Below are 18,789 nucleotides of genomic sequence, written 5' to 3' on the forward strand. Positions count from 1 at the left end.
GTGTAGACCGCCTGTGTTACTGCTCCCCTCTGACTCCCAGAGCCTGTGCAAATTCCTGCTGCAGGCTCGGTGGCCCAGGAAACCCAGAAGGGAGTACAGGACACAGGGTTTGCGGGTTTTAGATGGACTCATGGCTGTGGTGGGTGGGACATGGTACAGGCTTTTCCTGGAGGAAGAGGAGTGCTGGTTGGAGGGACTGCACAATGAGCAGGTGCTCCTGGGTCTGTATACCAGGGACATGGGGACCTCGGGCAGATCCAAGCAACTCTATTGCTTTTGCTGCCAGGAGTACAGGAGTAATCCTTATCTTATGGTCAACTAAAAAGGTGTGAAGACAGGGTATTCGTCTGATTTAGGAAAAGCAAAAAGGAACAGTGGTCTTTCTCTAATTCCAGTAATACTGTGGGAGAGTGAACCTCTCTGCAGAGGGGAGGGACCAAGCACAGAGTCAGCCGTGGTGAGCAGAGAGGGTGTAGAAGGGAGAGGGGTGGGTAGAAAGGTGTGATGGAAACTGTACATGCCAGCCAGGAGTCCTGAGTGGCAGGGTCCTGCTCAGCATTGGCTTGGTGATTAGGAATGACACAGGATTTTAACAGCTCAGTGATCCCCTCCTGGGCTACAAGGACGACCAAAGAGGTGGGTGATGCTCTCAAAAGCACACATTGAACCGGCATGTACGGCAGGAGGGGGAGCAGAGACAGAGAAGCAATTAGCAGGAGTCATTAGCCAAGTGAGGATAATTAGCAGCGCCACTGGAGGACAGAGCTGCGCCCAGGACACCTCAGACCAGCTCAGGGAGGTTAAACAGCTCCAGGTGTCAGCTCAGGGGAAGGAAGGATCTCTAGGAACTAAAGGTGCGCAAAAATGGAAGGGGTTTCTTGTGACCTAGTGAGTTCCTATCACAGAGTGTTCAAGAAACGGGGTGCACTCTACAGGAGTGTCAGGCATAGGTGGAGGCCAGAGGTGAGAAGGAGAGAGCCTCTCAGACATGTCCTGGCCCCGAGATTTTACCATTCAAAGCTTTAAGGCAAAGACAGGTGATCGAGATACTGGCTCTGGGAAAAGGACGGAAGGGTATGGGCCACAAGCAAGTGGGTTGACGGAGATGGAAGGTTGGCCATCCAAAGTTCCTAAGCAGAGGACACCTGCTGTCTTGCAGCCACATGCTGCCTGGCCCAGAGAGAGAGAGACAGAGAGAGAGAGAGCGCACCAGCATCTGCCCAATGAAGACATTCTCTCCCTGGCCCAGCTCACTTCTGGAATATAGAACCCAGAGAAAAAGACCATGCCAGAGAGAGTACCCAGGGATTGGAATGCTCTGGATTTTTTAGAAAACCAGAGGCTATTTGAGTATTGTTTTTACATATTAGGAAATTGAGGCCCAGAGAAGGAAGGGTTTGTGCGAAGTCACAAAGTATTAGAGCTGAGACTAGAAACCAGGTCTTCTTCCTATCAAGCAGGTATTTGGCAGTGGTGGTGGTGGGGGGTACCTTTTTCTTTGTGTGCATCTCTTTTCTGCCTCTATCATTAGACAGTCCTGGGTATGAGTCCTGGCTCTGCCTACTATTGGCTGTCGGGCCTTGGGCAAATTAGCTGAACCTCACCTTTATCTGAAAAATGGGAGCTAATAATACCAATCTTGGAGGGTTAAGTGAAGATGAAAGATAATACAAGGTGCTTAATAAGTAGTACCTGTCACCTATAATATTCAAGAATAACACTATGTGTAGAATGCCTGGACACTGTATATATTTATCGGGGGATGAAAAAGCAAAACGTGCCAAAGAGAAGGCCCTGAGGATCACATGCTTCGCATCCAAAAGGTCATCTGAAGTCCAGATACTTATCGGTGATGATATATGTGTTCTCAAGGCCAACATGGCTGAAGTTACCCAGTTCCTTTTGGGGCCATCAACGTCCCAGATGTCTCATCGTTGTTGTCAGTCCTTTCATGAAATATTCATGAAGTTACAGTTGTGGGCTCACAAGAACTTACTGTGACATGGTCTCTGCTTAGCAAATTATGAGAAGATGATTTGTAAAAATTCTTAACTATGATTAATCATGAAAAAATTATTTATGCAAACTGGAAAAAAAGCTTTATTAGCCTCCCATTCTGCCATGTTAATTCTTTTTTTTTTCTTTTTTTTTTTTTCTTTCCTTTTTTGTACTTTTCTGAAGCTGGAAACGGGGAGAGACAGTCAGACAGACTCCCGCATGCGCCCGACCGGGATCCACCCGGCACGCCCACCAGGGGCAACGCTCTGCCCACCAGCGGGCGATGTTCTGCCCCGCCGGGGCGTCGCTCTGCTGCAACCAGAGCCACTCTAGCGCCTGGGGCAGAGGCCAAGGAGCCATCCCCAGCGCCCGGGCCATCTTTGCTCCAATGGAGCCTTGGCTGCGGGAGGGGAAGAGAGAGACAGAGAGGAAGGAGGGGGTGCGGGTGGAGAAGCAAATGGGCACTTCTCCTATGTGCCCTGGCCGGGAATCGAACCCGGGTCCCCCGCACGCCAGGCCGACACTCTACCGCTGAGCCAACCGGCCAGGGCCCCATGTTAATTCTTGTTATTAACCCTAAACTAACTAACTAACTGAACAAATAAAAAGGATCCACCTGAAATTATGTTCTGTTCCCTTAACCTGCTCTCTGCCATGTCAGAAAAGGTCAACTGTGACCAGAACCTGGGTACCACAGCGATCTGTCCAGCTTATCTCAGGATGCTTCAGCTGGGTCAGGATGAAATCACATGGCTAGGGTGTCCACTGCTAGATTTCTGTAATTTATTGGGAAAGAATTTTTGCTTCTATGAACCTGTAACACTAGTAACAGAGCAATATGGGGGCCTCAGTTCTATTTTGGCTTAAATAGATTTTGGTCTAAACACAGTTTTCAATATGTAACAATTCGGTTACCCTAATGACAAATGTCACCCCTACCATTGCCAGAGCATGGTACCATTTCCATTAGGAGGCATGTTTCCTGGCCAGAGCAAGGCATGGAAAATAATATTGGGTCATAGACAATTCCCTGTAGTTTTGTTGATCTGATTAAACTTAGCAACGGAAAGAGGAGTTTACAAATGAGGTACTGCTCTCTATTTATTTACCAAAATGGCTTCTTCCCACCACATCCAGGAGATTCAGCTGAGATCTCATTAAGTCTCAGCTTATGATAACATTTACTCCATAAATCTCCACTGCAGCCAGTGAATGAAATGAGCGTGATGCCAAAGACGGCGTGATGGATGAAATCAAACCTCTGCCCCTTTACAGGGCAGCTGACCTTTTCAAGCCCTAAATGTATTCAGCTCTCTGGTCCTAAAGAAGTAGCTAGAAAAATGTATTGCTGGTGCTCTCTTAACTATTTCCTTACTGTCCTTCTTGGCTTGGCTAGCTGGCCTCAGTGGAAGAGAAATACAATGAGGATATTTCTGACAGTTCTCTGGTTGTGTGTGAAGATCGGGGAGAAGAGGTGGGTACAGGAAGCAGGACATCAAAATGTTGTGAAATAGTCCTGTCTTCTCCCAGAAGTTAGAAAGAAATACCCCCCAAAAAGAGAAGATGAATTAGTTTGTGTGTCTGATTCATTACTTATCCTCTGCTGGACCAGATCTGGCCTGGTCTGATTTTACATCTGATATAGCGACAAGGCAGGCCCAAGTTGCCTGTTCCCTGTGGCAGAATCCCAAAAATTTGCGGGCCAAGACCCTACTTGTCTTCCAGGGCCTGTTACGTTATCTTGAGCCCAATCTGTATTCTGTTTTGAGACAGGGCTAAACCCTGCAAGTGTCTCTAAGAGACAAGGAATCTGTAAGAACTGTGAGCGGCGCATATCTGCCCTTTTCTGTCTTCAGAAAACAAACCCCTTGACAGGAGACAGGTGCCTATATGTAGAAACAGCCCCAGCAGCACTGACAGGGGGTAAGGCAGGACCAGAGGACTTGTGGTTCTGCCCAGAGGCTCGGAAATAGACGCTGTGACCTCTTGTTCCCCAGGATTTTAGGATGTGATGATTTTCTGACTGTGATGGAGCCACCACTTGGCTACACAAGGGATCTGAGGCCCAGCACAGGGACATAGAAAGATCACTGCGGTGGACTGAATATGTGTGTTGTCCCCAAATTCCTATGTTGAAATCCTAATCCCAACGTGATAGTATTTGGAGATGGAGACTTTGAGTAGTTGTTAGGCTATGAGAGTAAGAGCTCTTACAAATGGGATTAATGCCTTATTATTTATTTATTTTTATTGTAGTGAGAGGAAGGGAGGCAGAGAGACAGACTCCCCATGCACCCGACCGGGATCCACCCGGCAAGCCCATTAAGGGACAATGCTCTGCCTATCTGGGGCCATTGCTCCATTGCTCAGCAACCAAGCTATTTTTTAGCACCTGAGCTGGAGGCCACAGAGCCATCCTCAGTGCCCAAGGCCAACTCACTCAAACCAATCAAGCCATCACTGTGAGAGGGTAAGAGAGAGAGAATGGGAGGAGGAGGGGTAGAGAAGCAGATGGTTGCTTCTACTGTGTGCCCTGACCGAGAATTGAACCCGGGACATCCACATGCTGGGCCGACACTCTTACCACTGAGTCAACTGGCTAGAGTGGATTAGTGCTTTATGAGAAGAGCCTAGGAACTGCCTAGCTCTCTTTCTACTGTGGGAGGACACGGATGAAGACAGCTCTCACCAAGAACCTGACCCAACTTCTAGTCTCCAGGACTCTGAGAAACAAGTGTCTGTTGTCTAAACCACAAAGACTTTGGTGATTAGTTATAGTATCTCTGACGACAGGAACAAAATGTAAATGTGCCAGCCCTCCCCTGTCCAGCTTCCTCTCTCCTTTCTGCCTCGAGCTGAGCCCAACACGAATGTTTTTCCTCCCGTTGTAGAGAACTCCATCGATCTTCCCAGGGGAGCACCTTTCTATCAAGAAACTCCCTTCAGAAACTCTCTGTTGTTCCCGACCAGGCTTCAGCGCTGCCTCTCTAACCACGGGGATTAGACAAAGTGGCCAGAATGAGACTAGTCCAGGACACATGGCAGGTACTAGGATGTTTAGGAGCATAGACTCTTTCTAATACAGGGGAGCATGAACCAGAGGCACGTGTGTTTCCATCTGCTGGAGTAATCCTAAAGGACAGAGCCATCAAAGCCCCATATTTTGGGTTGTTACTTTTTTTTTTTTTTCATAAGCCACATAAGAAAGGGATTAAATAAGGCAGAGTTATTTGGAATTCTACACGTGGCCTCTTTCAGGAAGGGACCGCTGGTCAATGTGTTTATGGTCAGAGGCAGAAGATAGGCCGTTGAACAGAAGGGGCAAAGGGCATGATAGGGCTCCCACTGCTAAGCAGACAGGACAATCCAGCTCTCAGGAGGAGTTCCCCAGGAGGACAGGCCACTGCTACACCTCGCCACCAGTCCTCAGCCTGGAGAGGCACGAGCTGTTTATCCCAAAGACGCCTGGGTCTGCCAGCCTGGGACTCAGACCTAGTGGGAGCAGACAGCGGCAGGGCCCTCTTTCTAACCCACCCCCTCCCATGACTCTCAGTTCAGGCTCTACTGGCCTCTGCTTCCAGCTTCTCCCTCTCTCCACCCAACTGTCCCCAACCAGGGACACGGTGACCTTATGAGAGTGAACGAGTACCTCTGCTTGCATCCCTTCAGCAACTCCTTATCCAGAGGACCAAGTCGACATTTGAGGCCCTCTGAGACCAGGCCCCTGGCTTCCTTTCTGACTTGATCTTTGCTTGCTCCCCTGTGCACCCCAAACTAAAGCTTTCTTTATTCCCCTCCCACACCTCCTCTTCCTTCCTGCTCCTCCCATCTTCCCCTCATCCCCTTCTTTCCTCCTTTTGCCTTCTCATCTCTCCCTCCTCCATCTATTATTTGCCGCTACACTTGACACGTGCAGTACCCTCAGTTCACAATGTCCATTCACATCCTTTTGGTTTGCACACTGCTCCCGATTTGTAGGCAGCAGAGACAGTGCTATCTGTCTACCCAAATCAGTGGTTTTGCCCCCTGGGCACTCAGCTGGACTCTGCTTCTCAGTCCCCTGGAATTGGGTAGAGCTGATAACTGACTTCTGGCCAATGAATGTGGAGGGAGCAATGCCCACACTTCCAGGCCTGGTCTCCAAACCCGGTCACGTGCCCCTCCATGCTCCCTCTCCATTTCCTCCCTGCTAGCAGATGCAGGGATCTCGGGAGACCTCTGTGGCCCAGGCAGTGGCACAGCTCCTGGAGGGAAGAAACCCTGGTCCCTGAACACTATGGAGGTAAACTTCCCCTCCTACCAGCACCAATACCACAGTGAGCTGTGCAGCAGAAATAACCTCCACTGTAACAGGTGACTGGGACTTGACCTAGGGGTTCCTTATTCTAATTGGCCTGCCCTCACTGTTACAGCCCTCCTCAAGAATCATTCTTGGGGTGGAGTGGGGGGAGCCCCATCCACCTTCTCTCCTCTATCTCCTCTGCATTTCTCCAGTACCTTGCTCATACCTTCACCTCATGGCTGCAACCTGTTTACTGTGCACCTGTCTCCTTAATGGGGCTGTAAGTCCCCCTGGGACACAGATGTGCTATTTATCTTGGTATTCTGAGTGCCCTGGGGCTACTTCCTGTGTGCTGAGTGAATGCACAGAGGCCACTCACACAAGCAGGACAGTCTGGCACATGTGTGACTCTAGAAGTCCCCCCACTGCTGCCTACTGTTCTGAGGCCACGGTCCCAGTTTCTGTGCTCGTCCCAGGGCCCCCAGGCCGTGCCTCGCAGTGACAGAGAGGCAGTCTCTGGCTCATCTCCTTCCATTGCCAGCTGATAACTTTCCACATCAGCAATGACAGCAGCGGGAGCTGTCACTCTCTCTCCTCCACTAACAGCCGTCCAACAGATAATGTATCTGGATGTGACATGGGGTTTCTCATCTCCCAGTGTTTATGTGGAAGGGGGATGCTGTGAGAGCCAAGGGCAACTGTATGCTGTGTGGCTCTGTTTGGAGGCTGAGAACTGGTTATGGGAGGTAACAGATCAAAGGGAAATTTAAAATGACTTGTTTCCCCTTCAGCTCCTCTGCTGAACTACTCTCGGGTCCCCGGTACACTGATCTGTCTGCACAGCACCAAATGAAAACCCAATCAGCACTTTATTTGGTGCCTACCCTGGGTGGGCAAGGTTGAGTGGGTAGATCAATTTGTCAAGACTTTGTGGCTTGAGGTAGGTGACAGGACTTCTCCAGAAACTCCACGATGACCTCTCTGTGTGAAGCTGTCGCTGCCAGCGGTCCCCCCAGGCCCCCACGATGCCGTGGCCCCCGGGAGCACCCAGGTCCCCGCAGCACTGCAGAACCCCACATCAGCCAAGGCCGGTTCCACATCCCTCACGGTGCAGCTGCCGAGGCAGGACAGTGGACAGTCTGTGAGCTGGAATACGTCACTCCCAAGCACTCTGGTTGACCACTGCTCTTGTCTAATCAAGTTCAAAAAGAGCCCTAACCTGAAAGAAACTCAGAGAGGTCATATGACGGATATGCCCCCTTCCATGCAAGGCTGTCTCTTAAACCATTCCAAATGGAGGCTTCTGACGTATTAACTTCTTCTTTTCTTCTTTTTCTTCTTCTTCTTCTTCTTCTTCTTCTTCTTTTCTCCTTCTCCTTCTTCTTCTTCTTCTTTTTTGCTTAAGGAAGATAATGCTATAACTTGCTTTCCTGCTTCAAACATAGTTCTTACAATCATAAAGCTGATCTTTTCTCTCTTGCCTTAAAAAAAAAATCAGACTCGTGCCTCTTCATGTTAACATTGCAGGTCAGGTCTTCCTGCCTCTCTTCTACTGTCCTCCATCCACCTTGCTTTGCATATGAGATGGGCGGTGAGAAATGCTATAACAAAGGGGCTGAGGAGGCAGCTCTGGCTCGGGGTTCAGAGGCGGTGGCCCTCCTCTATGTCCCTCTGGCTAGAGGAGGACAGTCACTTACTGAGGGAGGGATTGTGGGACAGAGCAGTGTGGGACAGAACCAGCAGAAATGAACCCAGGACCTACCTACCTACCTGAGGTTCAATAAAACATATGAACTGTGTATCACAAACAAATTCATTTCTCTGAACCTCAGTCCCATCTATAAAATAGGGATATTAGCACCCACATAAGATGACCTTAAGGAGGATTAAATGAGAGATCATCTACCTCTTTCGTGCCCTGCCCCAGTCCTGGCTCTGCCTTCTAGCCCAGCAGAGCCCATAGAGGCTGAGCTGTGTCCACTGTTCTACCCTAGAATCCAAAAAGCGATTCAACACACACTATGGAATTATCATTCCCCTCAAAGAGGGAATGCAAGAGTGAGCAAGGACGTATCTTTGCTCCATGGACTACCCAGACTTCTCCTCAAATGGATCTATACCTAACTCCTTCCAGTTGTCCTTCTAGGCCCACTTTTTAAATGTCTAAATCATTTCTACCCACACCATTAAGGACAACACACTCTTTGAGGGCAGGCCACTAGTACAGTGAAGATGAGACAAAGGGTATTTGGCCAACTCAGTAGGAATGTATAGATATAGAACTTTGGTTTCCTTCAAAGAGGATTCAATTCAATTCTTCAGTTTTTTGTTTGGTTTTTTTGTTTGTTTGTGTTTGTTTGTTTTTTTGGTCTATTAGCTATAAAGCACAGCTCTGAGTGCTGGGCAGCAGAGCAGATAAACAGTGAAGCCTATTTGTTGCCCCCAAGCGCTTTCTCTTCGATGACAAGGCGGGGCCACCCCCCACACACTTGTGGGGTAGGTGGGAAGTCCCCAGTGCTCTGACAGGGTCTGTCCTGCGAGCAAAGGTCCACAGGGGCACTAGTGAAGATGCACAGTCCGTGCTGGGCTGGCAGGCTGGGCCAAAGAGGAAAAGCAGCAGGCTTGCGGGACAGCGGGAGCATTGGTCTATCCCTCCTATGCCGAGTAGCATTCCACAGCATGGCTGTGGCACTGCTTAACAATTCATCTACGGGGGTATATTTTGGTTGTTTCCCATTTGGGGCTATTACAAATAAAGCTGCTATGAATCACTACACAGATTTTTATGTGGATATAACTTTTCATGTCTCTGGGGTAAACTGCCAGGAGTATAACTGCTAAGTAAGTATATATTTAGTGTTCTTTTTTAAGAAATGGCCAGACTATTTCCCAGAATGCCTATACCGTTCTCTGCTCCCACCAATGATGGATAAGTGATCCAGTTTCTGCACAACCTCATCAGAGTTCAGCGATGTCACTATGCTTTATCTGAGCTGTCCTTACAGGTGTGTGGTGATAGCTCACCGTGGTCTTAATGTGCATTTCCCTAATGACTAGTGATGTTGAACACACTTATGTAGACATGAAGATTATCACTGGCTTCAGAGTTTCTTTCAGCTACAATAACTTTACCCTCTCCAAGTCTCACTTTGTTTTTCTCTGTAAAAATGAGAGAATTAAACAAGATGACCCCTAAACAACCCTCTGCTCTAAAATTGTATAAACCATGAGATTTACCCTGGGTGTTTGTTTGCAAGGTGAGGAGCTTTTAATTTTCCTTTTGTGCACCAGCTACCCCATCCGCCAAGCCTTTATTCTGTAGCTACGGAGAGGCAGCCAAAGCTTTTGAGGAAGGGGATGACATATTCGCTCTGGAAAAGAGTGATCTGTCTGCCTCATGCAGGATGTGTATAAGCAGCACCAGGAGCAGGCAGGCAGGTGGCTACTGGTCTAGAGAAACAGAGGTGGGGAGCAGAGGAGGGGGCAGGCAGGAGGGGCTTTCTAGGAGGTCAGCTGGTAAGACTTGGCAATTGACTGCCTATAAGAACTGAGAGCCATGCAAGGGTCACAGAAGGAGGAGGAAGGAAGAGCCAGAAGCAGGAAGAAGAGTGATATCTCGCCTGGTAACTGGGAAGTTGCTGAGGCCCCGAAGAGAAGAGGGCTGGGAAGACACGGGTTCTGGCTGAGACCCTGGCTGGAAGGCAGAGATGCTCTGGGTTGTGTCAGCAGGAGGGACACAAGGGTGAATGAAAGGCAACCAGCTGCAACCGTCACTAGCATAGTCTAGCAGCCTTGCAAGGAGGGGGATATGCCCTAAGTGTCATGTGAACACAGAGGGAGAGCTGGGGTGCGCCCCTGCCTGCAGGTGTCTGAGACGGCCTCTTAGAGGAGCGCCATGCAGCAGTGGAGAGTCTTGTGTGGGAACTCAGGGGCCCTGGGGGAAATCCTAATAGGAATCCTGGTGAGTTGTTCCCCACCTTGAACACCAGTTTCCTCACCTGATCTCTGTGGCAACTTTCCAGCACTAGAGGCTCTGGGCTTGATCAGGACCAGCTGAGAGTTATGGGAGGAACAGAGGAGATGCCTGGGGTCTGCACAGGGTTGTCTGCTCTCACTGAGTGGCATGGGTCAGGATGTGCCTTTAACACATGCCAGCTTAACCCTTGGAGTAGTACAAACATTCATGTACATCCTCGTGCCTCCTGACCATCCAGAGTATGACTGTACAAAAATTTTATTTTAAAAATGTGTAAGGCAACAGTAAAAAAAAGGCAAATGTATGTTCTTCTTGTTTCCATAAATTAGTTATCAAACAAACATGATTTTAAGTTAATAAAACTGTAACTGGAACTAGTTTCATTTTTTGGAAAAAACAAAACAAAAATAAAACTCATTCCCGGGGGTCAGTGAGCATGAAAAATCTCACTACTCAAAGGGTTAAGGGTGCAAAGTAAGAAAGGAGTCACGAAGAAAACAGTCGTTTCCTCTCATGCCACCTGCGCCAGATGCTTGGCGGGATTCCGTCACAGAAATCTAGACATGTTGGCAACCCGCAGCCACTAGCCCAGTCCAAGGTAAGAACTGACTGTACTGATTAAAATGTAAAATAAAAGCTGAAATAATAATGTGCATGTCCTTGATACATACATCCAGTGCAGTTCACTGGCACTCAGATGACTGGTCTCAGGCCACATGGGCCCTTTTGAAGGCCACCTGTAGGATGGAATGCAAGTGGGCGGGGGTGAAGTGGGAGCCAGGAAAGAGGCTTCTGCTGTAAGCTGGTGGCACCTTGTCCTGGTAACGTGGAGCAGGACATGAGGCCATGTTGTTAATGATGACTGCAGAAGTGGCTCCCAGGTCACATGACTGCATGCTATTGTTGTAAATATTTGACCCTGCTTCTCTGTGTAGAAACTCAAGATTTTGTTTGTGCTGTCTGTCTGTCTGTCTTTTATATGCTTACCCACATACACATCTGCATCATACTATAAGCTTTAGACGGCTGGGACTGCATTTAAATTGTTTTGTTTTTCTTTTTAAATTTTCCCAGTGATTTGTGAGAGAGAGGGTAAGTGAGGAAGGGAGAAAAGAAGGGATGAAAAGCGAGAGAGCTGAATTAGAACCATTAACTCATTCCACTTAGTCACCTGGCCAGGGCCCATTTAAATGGTTTTCATGACATGACAGAGAGGTTCCTATATGAACAGATATTTAACAAATGCATTTTTTTTAATCTTGAGGAAGAGGAGAAAGAAGAAATTCCCATCTTTATCTCCTTCCTTGTGGCTGGTCTTCTATCAGACTCCACATTTGAGCCAGAAAACAGACCCTGTACCTTGAAACAATGCATCTTGATCGACAACAATGACCCCTGTGCGGCAGCAACAGTTCTGTAATTGGCGTCTTTAAACGGTATGTTCATTGCTGCTCAGAAGAAAGAAAAAGGCCTCAACATTACCCTGGCTTTTCCAGGGAGTAGTGGGGTTTGGAGGCCAAGACCCATGTAGCCGCCTACTCTGGAAGCAGCAGGAAAGGCAACCGAGTCCACGTGGGCCCTCTTCTTGTCTCTCTTTTGTCTTCTGGGCCCTGAAATGGCTCTTGAGTACCATGCTGTCCTCTACCCCATGGCTGTCAGTACCAGTTGTGGACTGGGATACAGTGAAGGGCTGGACACGGAGCCTTTGGGCTCCAGGCAGGCTGGACATAGGTGTCTCCTCATGTCCCTTTTCTGGAAACTGTCAGATGGCCGGCAGCAAGGCCATGCCCAAAACAGGAGGTTCCACGGAGCATTGCTTGATGCCGACCCGGGAATTCTACAGACTGAAGACACTCATGAAGCAAGACTTGTGTTTGTCCTCAAGCGCTGGCTGCCACCATTGCACCACGCAGCTCTTGACACGGTACCAGCAACCCCCCATCGCCACGCCCCTGGCACTCACCTCGCCTGCCTTCTCAGCAGCACTGCCTCCCCCGTGCCTTTCCCACTGTCTCTGCCGAACTCTGTGACGCCTCCTCTGCTGCTCTCCCTCATCACCCCAGCTTCCAAATGTCAGCGTGCCCAGATTCTCAGACCTCCTTTCCTTTCTGTCTGTACAACTCCCCTAATGATCTCATGCAAGCAAAAAGGTCTAAATACCTTCTACACATTGTTGGCTTCTCAAAATAGAATTTGTCCCCAACCTCTCCCCTGACCTCAGGTGAATTCCCCATTGCCTACCCACCATGTGCACTTGGATGTCAAATGGGCGCGTCAAACCTAAAGGTGCAAGACGGCTTACCTGACAGTCCTGCCCGGAGACCTGTGGCTCCCACAGTCCTATCAGTAAATGAGGATTCCACTCTCGCTGCTGTGTGGGACCATCGCCTTCAAACTCCCTGATCTCCTCTCACATCCCACATCTGAAACGCCAGCAACTGACGTCACTGGGAGCCTGACTCCATCACATCATTGTTACCAGGACGAAGTGCCACCAGCTCTTGAGGTGGAAATCTCCTCCCTGGTTCCTCGTTTCGCCTCCGTCCACTTCCATTCCATTCCATTCCACACGTGGCCGCCAGGGAGCTCCTGGTGGGCGTGGGTCAAGTCATGCCACTTCTCAGCTCAGGACCTGCAGTGGCCTCACACCGCACTCCCGGTAAAAGTCCCAGTTCTTAGAGTCATTTTCATGATCTACTTCCTGGGTGCCTTGAACCTTATTGCCTACCTCTCTCCCCCTTATTCACGTCTCTCCAGTCACATTAACCTCCTCTCTCTTCCTCAAGTACATCAGCCGTGCCCCTGCCTCGAGCTCTTTCCATCGGCTGCTCCCTCTGCCTGGACTGTTCTTGTCCCTATAGCTGTATGATTCATTCCCTCACTGCCTTCAAGTCTCTATTCAGATGCTGCCTTCTCAGTGAGGTGTTTCCTGGCCACTCCACCTAAATGACGGTCTCTCACTCCTGTCCCCCTCTCGCTATTTCATCTTTCTCCACTGTACTCATCATTCTCGGCCACACTACTGAATTTCTCGTCTGTCTCCCCACTAGAGGACACGTTCCCTGAGGGCAGAGGTTTCTGACTGCTCCCCTGCACCCAGAACAGTGCCTCTGGCCGGAGTGGACCTTTCACTGGTGGATGGCTGGGGGGAAGCATGACAGGAACAGATTTTTATACGTCATTTACTAGCCTCATCCTTTAATGACTTAGAGAAGTACCTCCTAACTACGCTATTCTCTGTCTTCCCCACCACTGTTCTATTTCCTCCGTGGTTTTTGTAGCTTTTCCCAGGAAAAATGCAGGCGTGGGCTCCCCGAGGTACGCTCAGCTCCCACAGAATGAGGTGTCATGGCACTGTCCTGCACAGCCGACACTATGTCCCCCACAGGGGCACCTCCTGAGTGCTGACAGGCTTCCGCCCAGGGCAAAAGCAGCCGTGGCCAGAGCCATTCATGAAAAGTGGCGATGCCTTTTGTTCTTAAAAGACTACCTAGTTTTTGCGCTGGAAAGGACTAGGAAATACACTCTACGGTAATCGTTTAGCAGTCTCAAAGGCTAAGATACCCCTTTCATTGAAATACACATATAACTTACAGCAGCACTTCTCCCCTTTGCATTTGTTTCAAAAGGCAAGCGATGAAGTTCTGGACAAGAATGGAGTTTCTGAGCCACAGGCTTGCCTTTTCTGCAAATCTATTAGGTTGCCAATTCCCTAACAATTTAATCACATCAACTGCTTCTATTGAACTTACCCAATAGACACAGTGCTTTGGACTGGTTTCCTGGCTCCATCACTACGATTTTCACATTCATTTCATTGCACGGGCCTATTTTACTATCTTGCTTTTTTTATGTACTCATTCCCTTGCCCCAACCCCGTGGAACCGGTCCACCAACATTTACACAATTGAAGGAGGCAGGCTCCCATTTCATTCTCCCAGGACAAGGCTGGCTGAGGACAAGAAACAGGCACAGAAGGCTCCTCCAGCCATCAGGCAGAAGTACAAGGTGGCAGGAACAACAGTCCCCAGAGTCTGATTTCATCCTTATTCGGACTTTTAAAAATCCTTGGCAGAGGTTCTACCCCTTGGAGTAGGCAGTTCATCATGCTCTTCCCAAAGCTTGGCCAGAAACGTGGGTAGAGAGGCCTCGTCCATGTGATTTGCTTCAGCTGCAAAGAATTCTCCATGCTGGGAAGTCTTTGGAATTCATTAATTTAATAGTTGAGACAGGGAAGCGGCACACTTCTCCTTGGAAGCTCTTGCTTGGGCAGAGCACAGAACGACAACGTGCGTCTGTGGCCGGCCAGTGGCTGCCCAGCAAGCAGTGGATGCCTCCGGTTTTCAGTAACACGCTAAGAAACGTGCTCGTCAGCGTCAGTCACAACCTGGGGACTCCCCCTGACTTAGGATGGGGACAGGGGCCAAGATGTCAGTTTCTGTGTTTCTGAGGTAACCTTCTCTGTGGTATTTACTTGCCACACCACGCTGTGCCACAAACTAATTAGCTACCCACAGTTGCATTAACAGCATAATAGCATCTGCCAAACAGTTTCCCGGAAAGACCCTCAGTGGCTCCATTGCTCGCTTTTATAATCCATTGAAGGCCTTGTCTTCCAGCTCACAAATGACTTAGGAGAGAATGAAGGCCTCCTTAGCTTATTAAATAATGTCATCACCAGTCCCTTGTTTGTGTGTTTTAATTTTGTATTTGCCCCTGGAGCAGTTATCAGAAAGGGAACAGTGGGTGAAAAGATTCTATCAGTCTCCACGGAGAAGGAACAGAGTTTCTGTCCTCTGTTAACATCTCTGGCTGCCTTCTTCCCCACCTCCTCCACCTGACCCCTCTCTAGAGTCCCAGTTAGAACTCAGACACTAGTGAGTAGAAACAGAAACCAGTCGGGAAGTTGAACACATGGACATAGCTAATGCCTACTCACAAAGCTGAGAAATTAGATTTGCTGTATCTACATACATGTGCTAGGATATTTATGTTCACACACACGTACATACACAAGGATTTAAAAACTGTTGGGGCGACCGTTGTTTTCTGTGGGGCTGCTCTCCTGACAGTGCTCGGGCCCTCCTCGCCCTTGTAAGGAGAGGAGATTTGATCAGTAACGACACCCTGCTTTCCCTCCGTCAGCCTCCCTGAGCCTCAGTGGGTCCTGACATCTTCCTCTCCTCTCAGGAACGTTTCTGGCTTCCCACCCTTAACCTCCTGTCTCTGTACAGCAACCGTGTGTGGTAGTCATGGAGATGGAGGCCAAAGGAACCAAGGAGAGTAGTTAGAACTAACCCGTGGCCCTCAAGTTTGCCTCGCAGCTCAACCACCTGCAGGCTCATTCGAACCACCCCAGCCTCTGAGCCAGCAGATCTGAAGCGCAGCCTGAGATGTTGCATGTCTAGCAGGTTCCCGGCCGATGCTGGTGCTGCTGGTCCAGGGACCACACTTTGACAACCACCGGGCTTATCTAATGAGAGCCTGAGTTCCCATGATTCATCATCTTTCCTACACTTGTGACTCAGTGTCATCTGTCACTTTTGTTTTCATGCCTGCAAGAACCAAGCCGACAGTCTGCCCCATGCAACCCCAGAAAAAGGGATTTGGCTCAATTTCTATAATTTAACTGTCAAATGCCACTCAACCTTCCTACTTAGTACTTTGAACCTATCCTCCTTAAGAGAAACCTTTGGCTCCTTTTCCTATGAGAAAGCACAATGGTGCTTGGAAGTCTGCTGCAAACGGGGGTAGAACCCTGCTTTCCAGGGAGCTGCTTGGTGGGAATCATTCTTTCGAGCAAGCCTAGAGTAGGCTACCTGCCCCCTCTGCCCGAAGTGGTAGAGCCCAGAGAAGGATGTCTGATTTAAAAGTAGAGTCCACCTTAGCAAAATCTCAACTGTCTTGAAGATCAAAGATTCTGAAAGGAAAATGAGGCTTTATAGACCAACATCAATTATTTCTGTGACCAACATCTATGAGTAGCAAATGGCCACAATGAGACCACTGTTGCTCCAGGAAGACAACTATAAAGAAAGGCTGGTGGTAAAAGGTTTCTTCTGTCCTCACTATGGTCCCCTCACTCCCCCAGAACCCAGCCAAGACAGAGGAAGGCTGCTCACTGTTTCGGGGTTTCTCCTCGTCCATGCCTTCGTCCTCGTTCTCGGGGTCGATGTCTTCTGCCTGCGTGATCCAGTCCAGGTAGCCTTTCAGGTCCTCCTCCAGCTGTTGCTTCTCTCGCAGCTTTTGGAAGTCTCCCCGAGCCTTGGCCTTCTCCCTCTCTTTGGAGAACTCTCTGGAGAGGAAGTGGAGTGGACAGGGCAGGGGAGTGCATGGAAGGAAGGAGCAGGTGAAGCATGAAGGGGAGACGGAGACAAGGGGAAAGAAGAGTGTGAATTGCTTTGCACTGGGAAGCCCGCCCACAAGCCTCTAGTTCCACAGACAGCTTTCTCTAGTCACCCCAGGTTTTGTCTTCGCTCTCACATAATGGAAGGAGGCACTGAAGGGGAGGCATGAAATCCATTCCCCACTCTCCTGGATCTAGATTACAGGCTCTGCCTTCAGTAACAAATGTTCTCCAGTGTCCTGGAAACTCATTCTGAACAGTAAGCCTCCACAACAGTCTGGAACATGCATTTTCATTTCCCCCAATATTGGGTGGCAGTAGAAAAATCTCAAGAGCCTCTGGGTGACAGCAGTTGTTAGGAGCAGCAGTGTGCTGAAGCCCTGCTTAACGGCAGTGGCTCTGAAGAGCCACCTGTGCATGGCTCTTCCCAGCCCTGGCTTCAGTGAGGTCTCTGTGGTGGCTTAAAACTGGCCATGGAAATTGGCAAATGTTATAAACCAGGCCTTTCCCCCACAAAGAGCCAACTGTTAGATATTTACCAGTACACCACTGATTTGAGACCCAAGGAATTGAATCTCCTCCTCCTCCTCTATTCTTATGACTAGGGTTCACCTTGCCACTCTTAGCTGCCTGGAAGGATTTCTAACCTAGAGAAAGTTCTTTCCCACATGGGGACAAATAAGAATTCCAAACACAAGAAAATGTCCTGAGGGCTGCCTCTTTGGCTAAAAAAGTCTAATCAGAATGAAAAAAATACGTAAAATCAAGATGACATAAAAGTTAAATGATGCATTCAGTTTAAAGTAATAATAAGTAGAAATCAGAATTCAGTTGGGGTTTGATGGAAGAAGGGCCTATTGGAAAACTTGACAGAATGACTATGTGTTTTCTATTTTCTATGACTCTGCCCTTGTTTTCTCTCCAACTTCAAATTCAGTTTCCGAGCAAGGACGGGACTGGCAGCAGAAAGCAATAATCAAGAAGACTAGTTCTTTTTAAAAAAATTTTTTTATTAGCAATAATCGCGCCTCGGATAAGCCTCATTGGCTACGATACTGCCACTGCGCAAAGCTAAGAAGACTAGTTCTTAATGCGCAAAGTAAGTCTGTGCCTTTTTCTTCCCAATAGAACAGAGGAGCATTTCTAGGTTTGATTGTGTGTGTGTGTGTGTGTGTGTGTGTGTGTGTGTGCGCGCGCGCGTGTGTGTGTGAGAGAGTTACATGCACTGGGCATCTTTTTTCATTCTTAGAAACATGGTTCCTTCTCTCACCAGTAAAGGTGTTGTTCAGGATGCTACAGCAACCAACTTGAAAGAATTTCTTGCACAAGCCAAACGCTCTAGGAAAGGCCCCTTGTCAGGAAGGACACACCAGCAAACCACCCGGACTCAGGCTCAGCCGCCGAATCCAGTCCGTGACGCTGGGTGGCTCTCTCACCACACCGTCTAGTGTTTGCATCTTGCTTTAGTGCTGCTTAGGAGAGCACAGGTTTTGGCATTCACCTTTTTTTAGGGTGAAATGAGGTGGGGACTGGGAGTGGCCTAGGGAACTTCTTTAATTAGGAGACGTGGAGGCTCGAAAGCTAATGAGTTCTCTTCAACTGCTGCCTTAATGATGCTCTGGTTTGGATGGAATTTTCTTCTTAAATTTGATTGAATTGAACTTGCTCTTTCTTGAGCCTTCTGACAACTGGCAGGTACCTTCATTTTCTTCCCAGGGAGTTTAATGCCAGGGAAAAGCGGGCAGACCCACAGCTTGCAGTAGAGATGGAAGCCTTGCTCTGCTTTGTCCTTCCCTCCTTTTGCTATTGGGGGTGGGCATGGAAAGATGCCTGCCCATATGCCCCCGAACCTCGATGCCTGGTCACACTGCCCCTGCCAGGGCCACAGGCTTGCACTCTGGAGACAGTCACTTCATATAGAGGTTGCCTCCTCATGCGAATCGACTCCAAAACTGCATTTCAAGGCCCCCTTCTCTTGTCTCTCGTTCTGCCCACAGGGACCTGCCTCCTCCATTCCTTTCCTTGGAGCAGATCTGGGTTGTGAGGGGACTGAATAGTTGAGGGTTCTCCTTAGCTCTTTTGGAGTATTTTTCAAAGGGGTCAAGTTCTAGTTAGAAGACAACTCCCACCCTTCTTCTGGAGTGGGGAGGATAGGACTGGGATCAAACTGGAGTAGGGGCAACTGAC

General features: G+C 48.9%; 1 protein-coding gene and 1 pseudogene across 14 annotated transcripts in view; both read right to left on the reverse strand.

The window, feature by feature from the left end:
• CACNA1C (calcium voltage-gated channel subunit alpha1 C) overlaps window positions 1-18,789 on the reverse strand; it is a 777,231-nt gene that overhangs the window by 187,803 nt on the left and 570,639 nt on the right. For all 14 annotated transcript variants that reach the window (XM_066369078.1, XM_066369080.1, XM_066369079.1 and 11 more), the window contains one exon: window positions 16,379-16,551. In XM_066369078.1, coding sequence (XP_066225175.1) covers window positions 16,379-16,551 — 173 coding nt within the window. The remainder of the gene's footprint in view (window positions 1-16,378; window positions 16,552-18,789) is intronic.
• LOC136396375 (U4 spliceosomal RNA) lies at window positions 17,558-17,675 on the reverse strand (annotated as a pseudogene).

Source organism: Saccopteryx leptura, chromosome 2, assembly GCF_036850995.1.
Source record: "Saccopteryx leptura isolate mSacLep1 chromosome 2, mSacLep1_pri_phased_curated, whole genome shotgun sequence".
NCBI classification, from domain to species: Eukaryota; Metazoa; Chordata; class Mammalia; order Chiroptera; family Emballonuridae; genus Saccopteryx; species Saccopteryx leptura.